General features: G+C 44.6%; 1 protein-coding gene across 1 annotated transcript; it reads left to right on the forward strand.

The window, feature by feature from the left end:
* GP9 (glycoprotein IX platelet) lies at window positions 1-2,747 on the forward strand. The gene is made up of 2 exons (XM_054639941.2): window positions 1-119; window positions 1,542-2,747. Exon 2 carries the CDS (start codon window positions 1,548-1,550, stop codon window positions 2,142-2,144), a length of 597 nt encoding a protein of 198 aa, XP_054495916.1. The 5' UTR covers window positions 1-119; window positions 1,542-1,547; the 3' UTR covers window positions 2,145-2,747.
* The last annotated feature ends 12,552 nt before the right edge of the window (window positions 2,748-15,299 follow it).

Raw genomic sequence — 15,299 nt, forward strand, 5'->3', positions numbered from 1 at the left:
GCCCCATCCTGCAGAGGGAAAAGCTGCCCTGCCACCCTTCCCTGGGGACTCTGAGCACTCAGCCTGCCCTGCCAGCCCCACTGCAGCACAGGGACAGGGACCAGGAGGGGCCAGCCAGGGTAAGTGCCAGCCAGCACCTCCCCAGCTCTCCCTTCTGCATTTCTGCCACAGTTCTGTTTTCTCTTTGAGTTTGGGTTTCTTGCTGCTTCTATATTTAATCAGAAGAGATCATCTTTTCCATAAATAACAATTAACCTCTTTTAGCCAGCTGTCATAGTCTGTGCTTCTAAGATGCTTACTTTGGGAAAAAGAGCTCTGGTAGATTTCTTGAAAAATCACAGATGAGTATCTGGGTTCAGAGCAAAGATACTCAGAATACCCAGTTCTAGATTTCAGTTTATCTTAAAGGCTGCAAGAGGGTTTAAGGGTGAACAAAACAAAATGTAGTGTATGTACCAATGTCAAAAATTGGTTAATGAACCATCCTAGCAAAAAACCCTGGGGGTGGGGAGGTGGGTGGAAGCACAATACAGAAGGTAAATGATGACTGTCAAGAGCAGAGTTAAGTCTGGGCAGTTATAGAGGACATGTGGAAAAGAAAATAAGCAACAGGTGGCACAGGACAAAAAGAGGAACCACAGGGTATTTGTCAACTCACTGACAAAGACATAGAAGATGGCTAAGAGGAGTATTTCAGCTTCTGAAAGAAAGAAGGTTTTCAGACATTTACAATTATTCAGTCCCTTAAGCTTCATTTTGAAAACTGGTTTAAACAGACAATTTTAACTCTAGATCTATGACGATATGGAAGCAGAATAGAAACCTTTACCTAAAACTAAACTGGCTTTTTCCATCATCTCCTGGTGACATTCTGCCCCAGAATTTTGATCAATAATATTTTTTGTACAGTTATGAAGGGAAAACAATGAACCAGAGAGGAAAGGGAAGAACTGTGCTCTGTCTTCAGTGTTTGTGCTGAAGTTGAGGAGTGATTCTGTGGGACATACAGAAAAAGATTTTTGTACAATTATGAGTGGAAAACAATAACCAGAGAGAAAAGGGAAGAACTGTGCTCTGTCTTCAATGTTTATGCTGAAGATGGGGAGGTTCTGTGGGACACACAGAAAGTTAAAGATTTGTCATAATTGAGACAGAGACAAAACAAAGCAACACATTCCGTTTCCAGAAGGCTTCAAACCCTGTTTTTATTCTAGCATGCATGCTTGTTCTACATTCTTACAAAGCTCATAAGTTTACACTTTACTCACTGGTCACGAGAGACAAGCAAAGTGCTTCTTGGAATAGGCAGTTGCAGATTTATCTTATTTATCCTGCTTTCTTTCTTGGTTTCTATGTCAACAACCTTGGTAGGGAATTCTTTCATGGGTAAACATGGATCCTCTTATCAAATTTCTCAATGGCTCCCAGAAGTCACTGTAAAACCTCTTCCACAAAGATTTTATTCCAGAAACCTAAACCTGGGTGAGAAATAACCGCTGTGGAACCACGCCAATAATCTTCACTTCTTGTTGTTTCTGCAGCTGGAGATGGAGCTGCTGGCCGTGCTGGGCTGTGCCCTGCTGCTCCCCACGGTGCTGGGGGAGGATTGTCCATCCCAGTGCAGCTGCTGGTCCCTGGGGGAGCCCTGGGGGACAGGGGTGGACTGCAGCTCTCGGGGGCTGCGCGCCCTGCCCGCCCTGCCCCGCCTGACCCGCATCCTGCACCTGCACAACAACAGCCTGGCCTCCATCCCTGCCGGGGCCCTGGATGGCCTGGGCCACCTGCAGGAGCTGCGGCTGTGGGACAACCCCTGGCACTGTGACTGTCACATCCTGTACCTGAAGCTCTGGCTGCAGGATTTCTCTGCGCCCGCGCTCACCCGGCTCCGCTGCGCCAGCCCCGCTCCGCTCGGGATGAAGCCCCTGGGGCAGCTGACTGGGAATGACCTGGGTGTCTGCACCAGGCTTCTCCCAACCAAGTGTCTCCAGTTCTTCTGGAGAGACCTCATTTTAATTGCTGGAGCAGTAATCACCCTCCTTTTAGTGGCGTGGGCTCTGAAGTTCTCCAAAAAGCTGGTCTGCCAGCTCCGCCTTGGGAGCCGGCGGCTGAGGAGGAGCATCCCCAAAACCCACAAGGTACTGTGAGCTCTTCCCTGCCCTGACAGAAACTCCAAACTCCTCCACTACAAAAGAGCACTGGTAGCACTGGTTTGAATAGTCAGTGCTAAAAAAGCCCAAAGTTTGGGTCCTCAGAAGAGCTGGATTTAATTTTTGTCCAAAAAGAAGCTTGGTGAGGTTTGGACAGACAGCTCCACCCTGCTGCCATCTGCTCCTGTGAAGAGAAGATTCCACATTTTTAAAAATCATTTAACTTTCCATTTTCCCACTTAATTCTCAGGTCTTATAGAAAGAAGATTTACACCCCTACAGTTGTTAATAAATGGAGATGAGCACCAATTGTATTATTTTAACAAATCTTTTCTCACTGTGAGTTTACAGCCCATCAGCATCTCTTGGTGTCCCAGGGGGCTTGGCAGGACCATTCCTGTGTGCAGGAAAACCCAGCCCTCTCTTCCTCAGGTTCAGGAGCTTCCTGCCACCAAAAGCACCCAGATTACACAGACCAGACACTGAATGCAGTTAAAGATGGACTGGTAATGGCAATATAATCAGCAAAATAATTTTGAATCTTACGGAATTTCCTGGAGGGTGAACATTAATAAAGCATTCTATGTGGAACTGAAATAACAGGTGCTTATTGAACATTCATATTGACCCAAATTTGATCTCTTTCACTATTCTAAACATTTCTGATTAAATTTCTAAGATATTTCCTGAACTTATCCTCTGGAGATAATTTTAGAATATTTCCCCTGGACTGAGCTTTTCAATGTTTTAAAAGACAGCAACCATTCTGTACGAATGCAGAACATTACAGAAGAAATGCATCTGCTATCTCTCATGGAATTTCCTACATGACATTTTTCGTTTCCCCAAAATGAAATAAATCATTCACACTAAAAACTTATCACTCTCTTCTGTGCCTATAAACTAGATATGCATGCAATAGTGAACTGCTTTACCACATGGCTTCAATAGTACAAATATTTTTAAAATGAGCAATTAGTGAACATTTCTGCTTGCACCAACCAACACATCAAATAAGATGCACGGAATACAGGAAAAAAATAATTGAGAGAACTTTTCTGTCCTTATAAGAGGAAAGAGAAGGGAATCTTCTTCCATGGCAGTAATTCACATTCTACCAAAACAGCCTTGCATTTATAACTTTTCATCCATTTGGGTTTTATCTTGGAAAAAAACCCTCTGCAAAGGGGGCAGCTGGAACTAACTGAGGGTCAAAAGCAACACTCAGTGTTTATCTGGCAGGGCCACTGTGTCATGCTTAGCCACAAACTCCATCAAACTGCATAAATAACACTACAGCTGCTAACAACATGCAAAGACAGGAAAATACTTCAGCTATCAAAATGAAACACACAGGCAGCACTCCCAAAATGGGTTTGGAACACTCCAGAAACTGTTACTGCATCCTGCCTGCAAGGGCCAAACTGGTGGTGACTGTATCTGCTGGCACAGTCTGGGAACACAGGTGTGACTGCTGGGATGATAAATAAAATAAAATAAAATAAAATAAAATAAAATAAAATAAAATAAAATAAAATAAAATAAAATAAAATAAAATAAAATAAAATAAAATAAAATAAAATAAAATAAAATAAATAAATTAAAATAAAATAAAATAAAATTAGGTTTGTTTCCTCAGTGGGCAGGAGTCAGACTCAGCATTATTGACCAAAACCTCACAGTAGCACACAGAGAAGGTTTGTGTGAACATCAGTTCTGGATGAACAGCAATTCTGTGTAGACTGAAACTCAATTAAGGTATTTAATTGAGGAATATTTGCAGGTTTCATTTATTAAATAGCACAGTATGTGAATCACCTTTTTGCCTATAAATTCTCTATATTTTGTTAACACTGGAGCAAACAGCATTGCTCAAGCTGAACTGTCCAGCTTCCTGCTTGCCTTCTGCCAGGCTTTAGTTAGAGTTTATTGCAGGTTTGAGCTCATGCAGCAGGGCAGTTTGCAAGGCTCCATCATCACAAAACACTGCTCTCCTTTGTGCTACAGGGCCACCAACCTGACAGAACGTGGTTATTATGATTAATATGATTATTAATGTGCTAACAGCCAGCTCTGGAGCTCCCTGAAACACAAGGCAGCTCATTCCCAAAAACCACCCTGCCTCAGCTCAGAGCAGGCGGAGTAAAACAGCCCCAGCTCTGCACAATGGAATAAAACAGCCCAGCTCTGCCCAATATAATAAAACATCCCAGCTCTGCCCAATATAATAAAACATCCCAGCTCTGCCCAATATAATAAACCAGCCCAGCTCTGCCCAATGGGATAAACCAGCCCAGCTCTGCCCAGTGAAATAAAACATCCCAGCTCTGCCCAATGGAATAAAACAGCCCAGCCAATGGAATAAAACAGCCCAGCCAATATAATAAACCAGCCCAGCTCTGCCCAGTGGAATAAAGGTGGCTCTGCCCAATGGAATAAAACATCCCAGCTCTGCCCAGGGGAGTAAACCAGCCCAGCTCTGCCCAGTGAAATAAAACAGCCCAGCCAATGGAATAAAACATCCCAGCTCTGTCCAATATAATAAACCAGCCCAGCTCAGCCCCATGGAATAAAAGTGGCTCTGCCCCATGGGATAAACCAGCCCAGCCCTGCTCCATGGAACAGAAGTGTCTCTGCCCTGTGGAGCTCTCTGGCTTTGCAGCACTGATGTTTCTCCTCTGGGTGCAGCCACTCTGGGGCTGCCAGCTGCACTCAGCTGCAAACACTCTTTTCTGCACCAGAACTGAAAGAATTGAAGCACTTCTGCTCGTTTATAAGACAGAAGGATCTCCAAACCCAGAAAGAAAGCAACAGCAGCTGCTGGAGCCAGTGGAGCTCCTGGGAGAGCACAGCAGGAGCAGGGGAGCCTGGGGAGGAGCTGCCCAAAGGGTGCCAAGGGTGGAGCTGAGCAAGTGGGAAAAACAGTGGCATTGCCATGGACACTTGATATCCCTGCTTTTTTATTTGTTTTTAATTTTATTTTTATTTTTAGTAGGAAATACCTTCCTCCTGCCTGCACAGGGCAGTGGCAGTGCCAGCAGCTCCAATGCAAGTGGCAGTGCCAGGGAGGGCTGGGCACCTGGGCAGTACAGGAGGTGCCATGGCTTGGGGAATGGAGCCAGCTCGAGCCCTCCTGCCCTGGCAGGAGCAGCTGCTTGCACAGAGGAGCAAAAGTGCATGCTTGTTATTTTAGAAGAGATGCTTATTCAGAGGAAAATTGCAATATTTTCACTAAAACATACCTACCATTGGTTTGGAGTTACTGAATTTACGTGATTTCTGCCCCATCCCATGCTCTAAGGATGTTGGTATTTTTAGAACATACATTTCTTATGTGTTTCAAATCCCAGCTCCTGCAGGTGAAGGTTAAAAGATGAATAAGATCTAAGTGCACTTGACAGCTTTTCTTTTTCAGTAGAAATCTGAAAACAGCTTTTTGTTTCACCCATGCTTTGAGAATCAGCCCAGCCTTTCCCAGCAGCTCTGGGCAGCTCCATGAGGTGCATATGTGGCATTTTTCTGTTCTGACTCTCTTCTCTTACATGTGAGTGAGTGTAGGAAGTAGATTTGAATTTACACATCTCCATGGGCTCACACTCATCTAACCTGAGAGGATTTTGACTGTAAACCTGTCCTAAGGTTTGCTCAGCAACCTAGGTAAAATCAATTCTCACTAAACTCATACTAGAGACCGAGCACAGCTCTGCTCTCAGGAACAAAATACATTGCAAAGTTAACCAGCTGGTTCTGTATTTATCACTTGGGTAAGTGGCTGTGAATGTAAGGATTCAAATTTAGTGCTCCCTTTCAAAGAATTTAACTACACAGAAAATGAGTAATTCCAAGTAAAATATTTCTTTCTGTTCAGTTAAACCCAGCTAAGCCATAAGAGAGATGTCACATAATGACAGTAATTTTTCATTTTATTTGCACACCTTCTGCTTGCACTGACCAGATATGGAAGTGCATTAAAAACTACTAGAATAACTGGTCCAATAAAAAGAGAAAAACTCACCCAAGAAAAAGTTTCAAACAGCAGAAAACCAAGACTTTTCCTACCCTAACAGGACAAGAAAAAATAGGGATTGCCTCAGGTGAACAGGAAATTTCTTCTATTTTTGAACTAGAAAACATAAACTGTAAGAACTGAACACTAATTCAATGTACAAAACACACACTGAATGCAGTGAAACAGGGTCTTGGCTGGTGTGTGCTGCCACTCTTGTATTCTAAATTAATTAGCCAGTACACATTCATTCTCATGCTGATTTATGTTTAAATGCACTGTTTGGGAAATTATTAAAATAGAATTTGAGGCTTCACAAAACTGCTGTTCTTCCTGGATTCTTAAGGCCCACACACTTGCATGTTATGATTTATACCTGAATTACAGGATTTTAGTTTCACTGCCAACAGATGAAATATTAACAATTCCTATTTAATTACTCCTTCGATGGTGCTAAGTTTACTGTAATGCTTAGCAATGCTAAGTTTATTTATCTTAATGCCTTTTCTGTCCAGAGCACAAAACCATTTCCCAAAGTGCTGCAGCTCTGTTGCTGGAACCCATGTAAATATTTTGCCATTAGATTGACTCCACTGAAATTCAGATTGCACTCAATAATGGGTGTGTGACAACAAATTGCTCCAGTTGCATAATGGCCACATGGCTGCTATTTATATTTATATGCTCCCTCCCTGGGGCACTTTGCTCCTGACGTGGCCTCTCCAGTGCCTTCCCCAGTGTTCATCCCAGTGATGTCACAGCCACTGCCTGACCTGGCTTCTTCATTTCAGCCAAAAGAAATGTTAGAGTTTAGAATTTTGCTCAGATTTCATTTGGCTTAGCTTGTCTGACCAGCAAGCATCCAGTTCTCTAGCAATCCAAAGTTATTAAAATTGAATGGTGCTGTTCTGCATCAAGACATTCCCTGGAAATAGGGGACTGAAACCTCTTCCCTCAGAATACTATTAAGGAATAGGGCTACAGAAATACAAAGCATTCATCTTAGTCCAAGGGGAAAAATTCAAATGAGGGTTTTCTTAAATGACCTTGATCCCTAGAGAAGGGAGTGTCAGCAGGGATGGATTACAGCCTCCCTTTTCTCCTTGAATCATCTCTCTTGTCTCCTCTTTAGGGGTCAAAAGAGTTTTACCTTTCAACTTATAATTTATTTTTTGACAAGGATTTATAGATTCCCTCTTATGGCCATGGAGAAGGACTCTGGAACCTGACACATCCAAATAAAATCGACCTTTGCAGCCCTCTCCCATCAGCAGCAGGGCAAAGCAGAGGAAGGTCTGGCAATGGCCACACCACCAAAGGCTGCCCTCAAGACAGCAGAGCATTTAGAACTGAGGGTATTCTTGATTATCCTGAGTTTGCAAGGACACTGCAAAACCCAGTAATGTAATGTTCAGGTGCACTTATCAAAAGCTGGATTAGGGAAAGACAAAAACTAAACCAGCAGCAATTACAGCCTGAAGGGACAGTGTGGCTGGACAGTGCCCAGGCAGAAAGGGACCTGGGGGTACTTGAAAGAGCCAAAATGAGGGATGTGGGACTCCAGGGGCTCTCCAAAATGCAGTTTATTGTATCCAAAATGCAGTTTATTGTGTACAAAATGCAGTTTATTGTATCCAAAATGCAGTTTGTTGTATCCAAAATGCAGTTTATTGTATCCAAAATGCAGTTTATTCCATCCAAAATGCAGTTTATTGTATCCAAAATGCAGTTTATTCCATCCAAGGGGTTCCAGCAGGCCAGGGTGGTGGGTGACAGAGCTGTGCCCACAGCTGTCAGCTCCAGCTGCAGGCAGGCCTGGAGTCCCTTTGGTTTTGGTTCCAGTGCATTATAGACTTTTCTTTGCTGAGCATCTTCATACAGTAGAACCAATCCATACCTTAACTGTTATCTATAGCCCATCATAACTACTGTAATTACCATATTCATGTCACTGTTCTCCAGTCACTAACAGTCAGTACATCACAGTTTAAGCTGGAAGTTGTTTTTCAGTTTTCTTGCAGTGGAAAATTCTGAGACCTTTTTTCTACTTGCCACTTTGCTGCCTTGTTTGCCTGTGCTCTCTTCCTGCTTGGTACAAACATCTTCTTGTTTGGGGTGGGTTTATCCTTTGCTCTAAGCCATAAAACCCCTTCTAACTCACTCACCCTTTGCCTTCTTGGTTATCCAGTGAGACTGGCTCAGCAATTCTTTTCTTCAATATCAAAACTTGCTTCCATCTCTATTCCTTCATCAGACTCTACATTTAAAAATCTTTCTGCCAAGCACACAGATCTGTGAGACTTTCTGGTCAAACTTTCATCATTCCCAACAGGTGCTGGTGACAGCCAGCTGAACATGAGCCAGCAGAGTGCCCTGGTGGCCAAGAAGGCCAATGGCTCCTGGCCTGGCTCAGGAATGGTGTGGGCAGCAGGAGCAGGGAGCTCGCTCTGCCCCTGCCCTGGGCACTGCTGAGGCCTCACCTGGAGTGCTGTGCCCAGCTCTGGGCCCTCAGCTTGGGAAGGACCTTGGGACACTGAGCACATCCAGAGGGGACAACGAGGCTGGAGAGGGGCTGGGAACACAAACCCTGTGAGGACCCCCTGAGGGAGCTGGGGGTGCTCAGCCTGGAGCAAAGGAGGCTCAGAGGTGCCCTCATCACTCTACAACTCCCTGAAAGGTGGCTGTAGTCAGGTGGGGCTGGGCTCTTCTCAGGGTCTCTCGCTGCTCAGAGTGGACCCAAGATGTGTTAGAAAGTCTCTTTTCCCAGCCTGGTAGTTGAAGAAGGAGTCAGAGCTCTTCAGTTCTCAGTCTCAAGGTTGTTTATTGTATCTTATCTATAAAATTCTTTCTCCTGTCCAGCCGATGTCTTCTCAGTAGTACAGTCAGAAGCACTCTGCCTGCCCCCAGGGCAGTGTTATGTCTTTATTCTAAAAACTACATGTACAATATTTACAATTACTTCCCAATACCTATCACCTATGTTAGACAGTGAGCTTCTACTCTAAACCAATCCAAAAGTGCTACCATCACAGCAGAAGATGGAGGCCAAGAAGAAGAAGGAGAAAGGCTGGACATGCCCAGATCCCTCCATCTTGCCCCCTGAACCCCCATTCTAAAAACCCCCAAAATCTATTTTTCCACTCTGTGATAAATTCACTATCCTTCTACTTAAACTTTTGTGGCTTGTCATTCTTCATACAAGGTTGGGAATTGTTTTTTCCAAGGGCTAAATCACAGGCACAGGGGTCTTGGGCTCTGTGCCAAGGTCTCTGAGCCCCCTGCCAGGGTCTTGAGTCCTGCAGGGCAGCCAGAGGAATTTCCTGGGTTCCCACAGGCTCTTTCTCCAGGCAGCACTGACAGAACCAGAGCACACAGCCTCGAGCTGTGCCAAGGGAAATGCAGGTTGGATATCAGGAAAAAGTTTTTCATGAAAGAGTGATAAAGTTCTGGAATGGCTGCCCAGGAAGGTGGGGGAGTCCCCATCCCTGGGTGTGTTTAACAAAGCCTGGATGTGGCACTGGGTGCCAGGGTTTGGCTGAGGTGTTGGGGCTGGGCTGGACTCGATGACCTTGAGGGTCTCTTCAAACCCAGTGATTCTGTGAATTCTGTGAATTCTGTGAAAGGGGCAATGAAAGGACACAAATTGTGCACAGCAAAATCTCAGAGCCCCTAAGGGGAGTTGCAAAGGCACCTCCTGTGCCTGCCATCACTGCTTTGTCCGACTGCTCTGAAACTGGACCAACATTGGCACCTAGTGGCTGCTGAACTCCGCAGGGACAGAAATTCTCTGAAATTTGTCACCCTGTCCAAGGGATGGGCTGAGGATGGGCTGAGGATTTCCAAACAAGCTGCTAATTACTGCCAGCTCTTCCCAGAGTTTCCACACAAGATTTCTGTCCTGAAGTGTCAAAAGGTGCAGGACACAAATTGTTTTCGATTGGCAGAAGCCTGGAGTTATTATAATTCTGGACTTTGTTTTCTTCACTGTGATTAATCTTTTTTAGACATGCTTGGAATTTTCTGCTACTACAACTCCCAAAGTCACAGCTGAATATTTATATTGACACTTGACTGAGCTTTTATTCCTTCTGTTCTCCTAAAGTGATGATGAACTTTAATGTAAATTTAAATTAGACTAATAACTTTGTACTATGACTTCATCCTATCAAAGAGTGATAAAACAAAAAAGGAAAAAAGTATATTAGGTAAAACAAAGTAATGAAATCAAATCCCTTTGTGGGTCTTTTTCACTACCATTCCCCTACTTAACTGATGTGCAGCATCGTAATTTTTAAAGGCCCAAATATATTAAAACAACTTGAGGTCCCTCAGCAATCTGTACCAGGGAAAATTACCATCAAAAAATCCAACTATTGTGACAACATCAAGGATCCCAAACAGACATGAGAAGAATGAAAGCCCAGATTTTTGGATGTGTGATAAAAAGAATGAAGAGCCAGCAGACCCTGCAGATTTCCAGGTGTTTCTTTAGTGAGTCTTTAGCACTTTGTGCAGTATTTCATGGTCATGCAGCCTCAGGCCAGCTGGTAAACCCCAGTTCCTGTGCACCCTGCTGCTCTGTGGGACTGGGTGCACTGGAAACACCAGGCAGGAATCCTGGAGGGTGCAATTGCTGCTAAAGGGACCCAAAAACTCCCTGACCCTGCACTCCTGAAGGTGCAGCTCCAGCCAAGGTGATGCAGGTCCCCAAGGAGCTCAGGGAACTGCACAGACACCCAAAGCAAGGGGGCTGGCTGGGAGGATTGGCCAAATAAACCAAAGGGTTTGGTCTCATCAGCCCCTCTTTGGTGTTTGAGACTGATTTCCAGCTGGGTTTAAGAATCAGTTCTGTAATTGGAATGGCTCTGTGTGGTGTGTGTGTCCTCACCCCTGTGAGATAAAACCCCTGCAATGACTGCCTTTCATCCTCTGCAGAGACAGACCAGGAGAAAAGGATGGGTGACTAAGGGGGATAAAAGCCTGCAGAAGCCAAGCAGAGGAGGATTTGCACTTCCTTCATTCAGAAGATGATTAAGCTGTGTATATGAATCCAGCATTTCAAACGACAGAGGCCAGTCTCCACAGCTGAGTCATCTGAAAGGAACTGGAAATAGCTGATGGTTTCTAACACTCAAAATGCCTAACTTGGAAAACTTCAAGAATACAATTACAATTTTTTTGTTCTCCACAGCTTGTTCTGGAACTTGGCTGATAACAAAGGCAGCACCCACACAGGGTGAGGAGCACATCACACGTGACAAAGTCGCACACGCTTTGCTGAGCAGCTGCAGAACAGAAACTATTTCACTGCTGGGAGTCACCATGAGGGAGACATTTGCAATTTTCCTCATAGCGCGGCTTAGAAGGAGTACTCAGTACAAATCCTTGGCTGGAGAAGTTTTGGATGAAGTTTTCATCCCTGTTTATTTGTCAGTAATTTCCTTATAACTCAATGGTTCTTCTGCCACCCGTGCTACTACAGAAAAAGGACACCAGGCAGAGGGAAAATTTCTGCTAGAATAGGTGTAAGTGACATCACTTTCTGAGATTCCAGGAATCCTCCAAGGGCTGGGACACTGCTGCTTGGGAGGACAAAGGGTCGAGGGTGGAGGAGAGCACAGAAGGAAAACCCCACTGTAACAACGTGGGACTTCCCAAGTAAATCCAATTCTTACCATCACCCTAAAGAGCATCTCTGTCCATGTGCTGCTTCCAGTTCCTGCACAAACATGGCAAAGAGAGGCTGCCAGCAGGGATTCCTGGACAGCAGGAATATCTCTTCACTGGTGATGGGCTTCAAAACACCCATCCATCCATTCATGGCAGCCCTTTGGGGGTTAACAGCTCCACACCCCACCCACAGAGAAGACAAAATGTTGTCTCTCCTGTAAACATAAACACTCAGGTACTCTCCTCAAGAAGGAAAGCTCAAAATATTAAAAATGTTATAAGATTGATACAAGAGCAGCTTGCTTTCACAAACTCAAGAGTCACAGAGCATGTATGATTTAATGTGCACAAGCAAGAATTTATGTATCAAATCTATGGGGCTATGTCAGGTAATGCTGAGTGTGGGAACATGGTTTTATTACTTAAAAAAACAAACAAAAAACCACAAATAAGTAGGTTTTTGCATTTTTAAATGTATATATTATTTATATATTTTTATATTTTATTTATTTTATATACTCATATATTATATTTATTATATATTATATATACTATAGATGATACATAATATTGTATATTATATATTTTATATATTTTATATATTTATATATAATATATATGATGATATATGATATATGATATATGATATATGATATATGATATATTACATATTATATATTATATTATATATATTATATATATTATAAAAGGTGATCTTTAAATATTTAACAAATAGCTCCTTTTAAAAATAAATTACAATATATCACTACTTTTGTTGTCTGAAAGAACTCAGCCCATTCCAGCTGAGTCAGCTGTAAAATCAGCAGGCCATAAAATTATATCAAGGACTACAGATGCTTAAACATTCTCTTAACCAAAATCTAACCAGGGAAAGGCTGTACCACAAAAGGAGCATTAAGACATCAAACATCATGCCTGCATTGTAAATACAAAATGTTGAAATTTGCTGGAAAATTGCTCTTGGAACAATGTGCCCACCAAGCCATAACTCAAGTCATCTTGGTTTTCATGAGCAATTTGGGTGATTGTTCTACATCCCCAGTGGGAATGAATGCCTGCTACTGCAGAATTCAGTAAATTCGCTGTGTCCTCACAGAGTTCCAGAGCTTTCTTGGAGCCCCTGCCCTCAGCTCCTTGTCCAGCACTGCAGGAGAGTGGGGAACAGATTTGGGATCTCCCTTGTGTTTTTTCTGTTTCATCTGAGGTCACTGTAGTTGATTACTTAGATGGTCAGAACTGAATTAATTTCCCTTTAAACTTCAAGTCTCCAGCAGCTGCTTTGAACCATAACCCAGCCCTACCCCCAGATCCCATGTGGAAATTGCCAACAGCCCTCCCTGCACCCAGGGCTCTGCAGCTCGCTTGGGTGGAGGTGAAATTTCACTTCCCCTGTGGAACAGAGAGAACAGGAAATGTGACCAAGGCCAGTTTTGGGGGGGTTTCTCCCAGGTTTTAGTCCTGTTTCTAGGCACTGCTAGAGTACTGCTAGATCAGAGACTGCTACAGTGTTTGTAGCACTCTTGACTCTTTGATGAACCACTCTCAAATACAGCCAGATACAAACTGGAATTGACTCCATACCCATTTTGTTTTTCCTGTTTTACCTTTGCATGAAACAGGTGTTAACCCCAATGGAGTCTGGGGATTAATCAAAGAAAACCAAATATTTTAACACTCAAACCACTACTTACAGCTTTCACAATGTGAGAGAGCTCATCTCAGATCCCTCACATAAGCCCAACAATATAATGTGACAATTTGTGGCTTTTGTTTGAGGAATCCTTTATTTTAAAAGCAGTTAAAGGCTCGTGATGACAAGCAGCAACAATAACAGCTAATAGAAAAATGTTTGTAATGATCTCTAGCAAGGATAATGAAATAGCTGCTTTAAAATTATCTTCACAGAAATAGCAGCTTTAGTTTCCCATTAAAATGACAGGACAATAAACAGTGAATTATGAATATTAAAGACTGACATCTCTAGCAATGCTTCCTCCTAACTAACCTCAGTGTTTTTCTCAGCTCTGAAAATATAATTAGCATGAAAGCATACACACAGTGATGTCTTATTATCTCTTTAACACCTTTTCTGTCCTGGCTGGTCAATAGCCAAGGATGCAGTGCCCTGCTTAATTCAGAGCTGCAGGAACAGAAAGCCTTTGGTCCCCCCTGACTGAGGACTCAAACTTTTGCTCTTGGCTGGATGCAACCATGGATCACCAAAAAATATATCCAGACCTGAAAAGGAATAATTGTGGAGCCACCCCAAAATAGCTTGAGTTCAGAGGCAATTCAAGCCAAGCTGGCCTGGTTGGCTGTGCTGGCTCAGAGATAATCAGGTTGCTCTCCTCCTGCACAACTATCTATGGGACAATTTAACTCACTCTTTGCCACAAAACAGTTTAATGTCACCTGAAACAACAAGGATGAAATTTAGCTGGTCTTTGGTAGAAAGAACAGAATTACAAAATGTGCTCTGTCAATGTATTTAATTAGTAAATCTTATTTCTATAAGCTTCTTGATTTTATAAGCATCTTGATACAAGGAGAGTACCTGTTAAAGAGCACTTTTCTTTGCAGATAACCCAGAGAGCAGTTAAAACAAGTAATTCCAGACTCTCGAGATATATTTATCTGAAAACACAGGAGCAGTGTGTGGTGTAATGGTCACACACATCCGTGTGCACATGTCAGACACCCAGCTGGATGCTAACAGCTCCAAAGCCGTCTCTCAGCTCACAGGACCTCGCAAGGGTGAGAAACCATAGCCCTGAGCCTCGGTCTGCGCTGTGCACACACACCACACCCAGCGCAGAGCTGAGAGCAGCAGCCCGGCGAGCCAGCTGCGCTTCCTGGGGGCTGAGGGCAGCGGCACCTGTTTATTTCTGGAACAGGAATACACAAAACCAGCAGAACTCGACACAAAATGTGTCCCTGCAGCGAGGATGCGGCCACACGGCATGTGCGGATCCTGCGCCCGGGCAGGGACCGAGGGCTCGGCAGCACCGCGGGACCGGGACCGCCTGTGGGCCCGCACGGCTCGGCCCAGGGTGCGGGCATGGCCCGGGGTGCAGGCACGGCTCGGCTCGGGGTGCGGACACGGCTCGGCTCGGGGTGCGGGCATGGCCCGGGGTGCGGACACGGCCCGGGGTGCGGACACGGCTCGGCTCGGGGTGCGGGCATGGCCCGGGGTGCGGGCACGACACGGCCCGGGGTGCGGGCATGGCCCCGGGTGTGGGCACGGCTCGGCTCGGGCGCCGGCATCGCCACACACCGAGGACCTGCGGCCCGAACGGAACGGCTGTGCCGGGGCAGCGACAGAGCCCGGGGCAGCGACTGATCCCCGCTCGGTGCTGCCGGCCCGGGTGTGCCAGGGCTACAATCCCCGCTCGGTGACCGATCCCTGCCCGGAGCCGTCACAGCGCGGCCGCCGGCGGTAGCGGGCGGGGCAGAGC

This window comes from Agelaius phoeniceus, chromosome 11, assembly GCF_051311805.1.
Source record: "Agelaius phoeniceus isolate bAgePho1 chromosome 11, bAgePho1.hap1, whole genome shotgun sequence".
NCBI classification, from domain to species: domain Eukaryota; kingdom Metazoa; phylum Chordata; class Aves; order Passeriformes; family Icteridae; genus Agelaius; species Agelaius phoeniceus.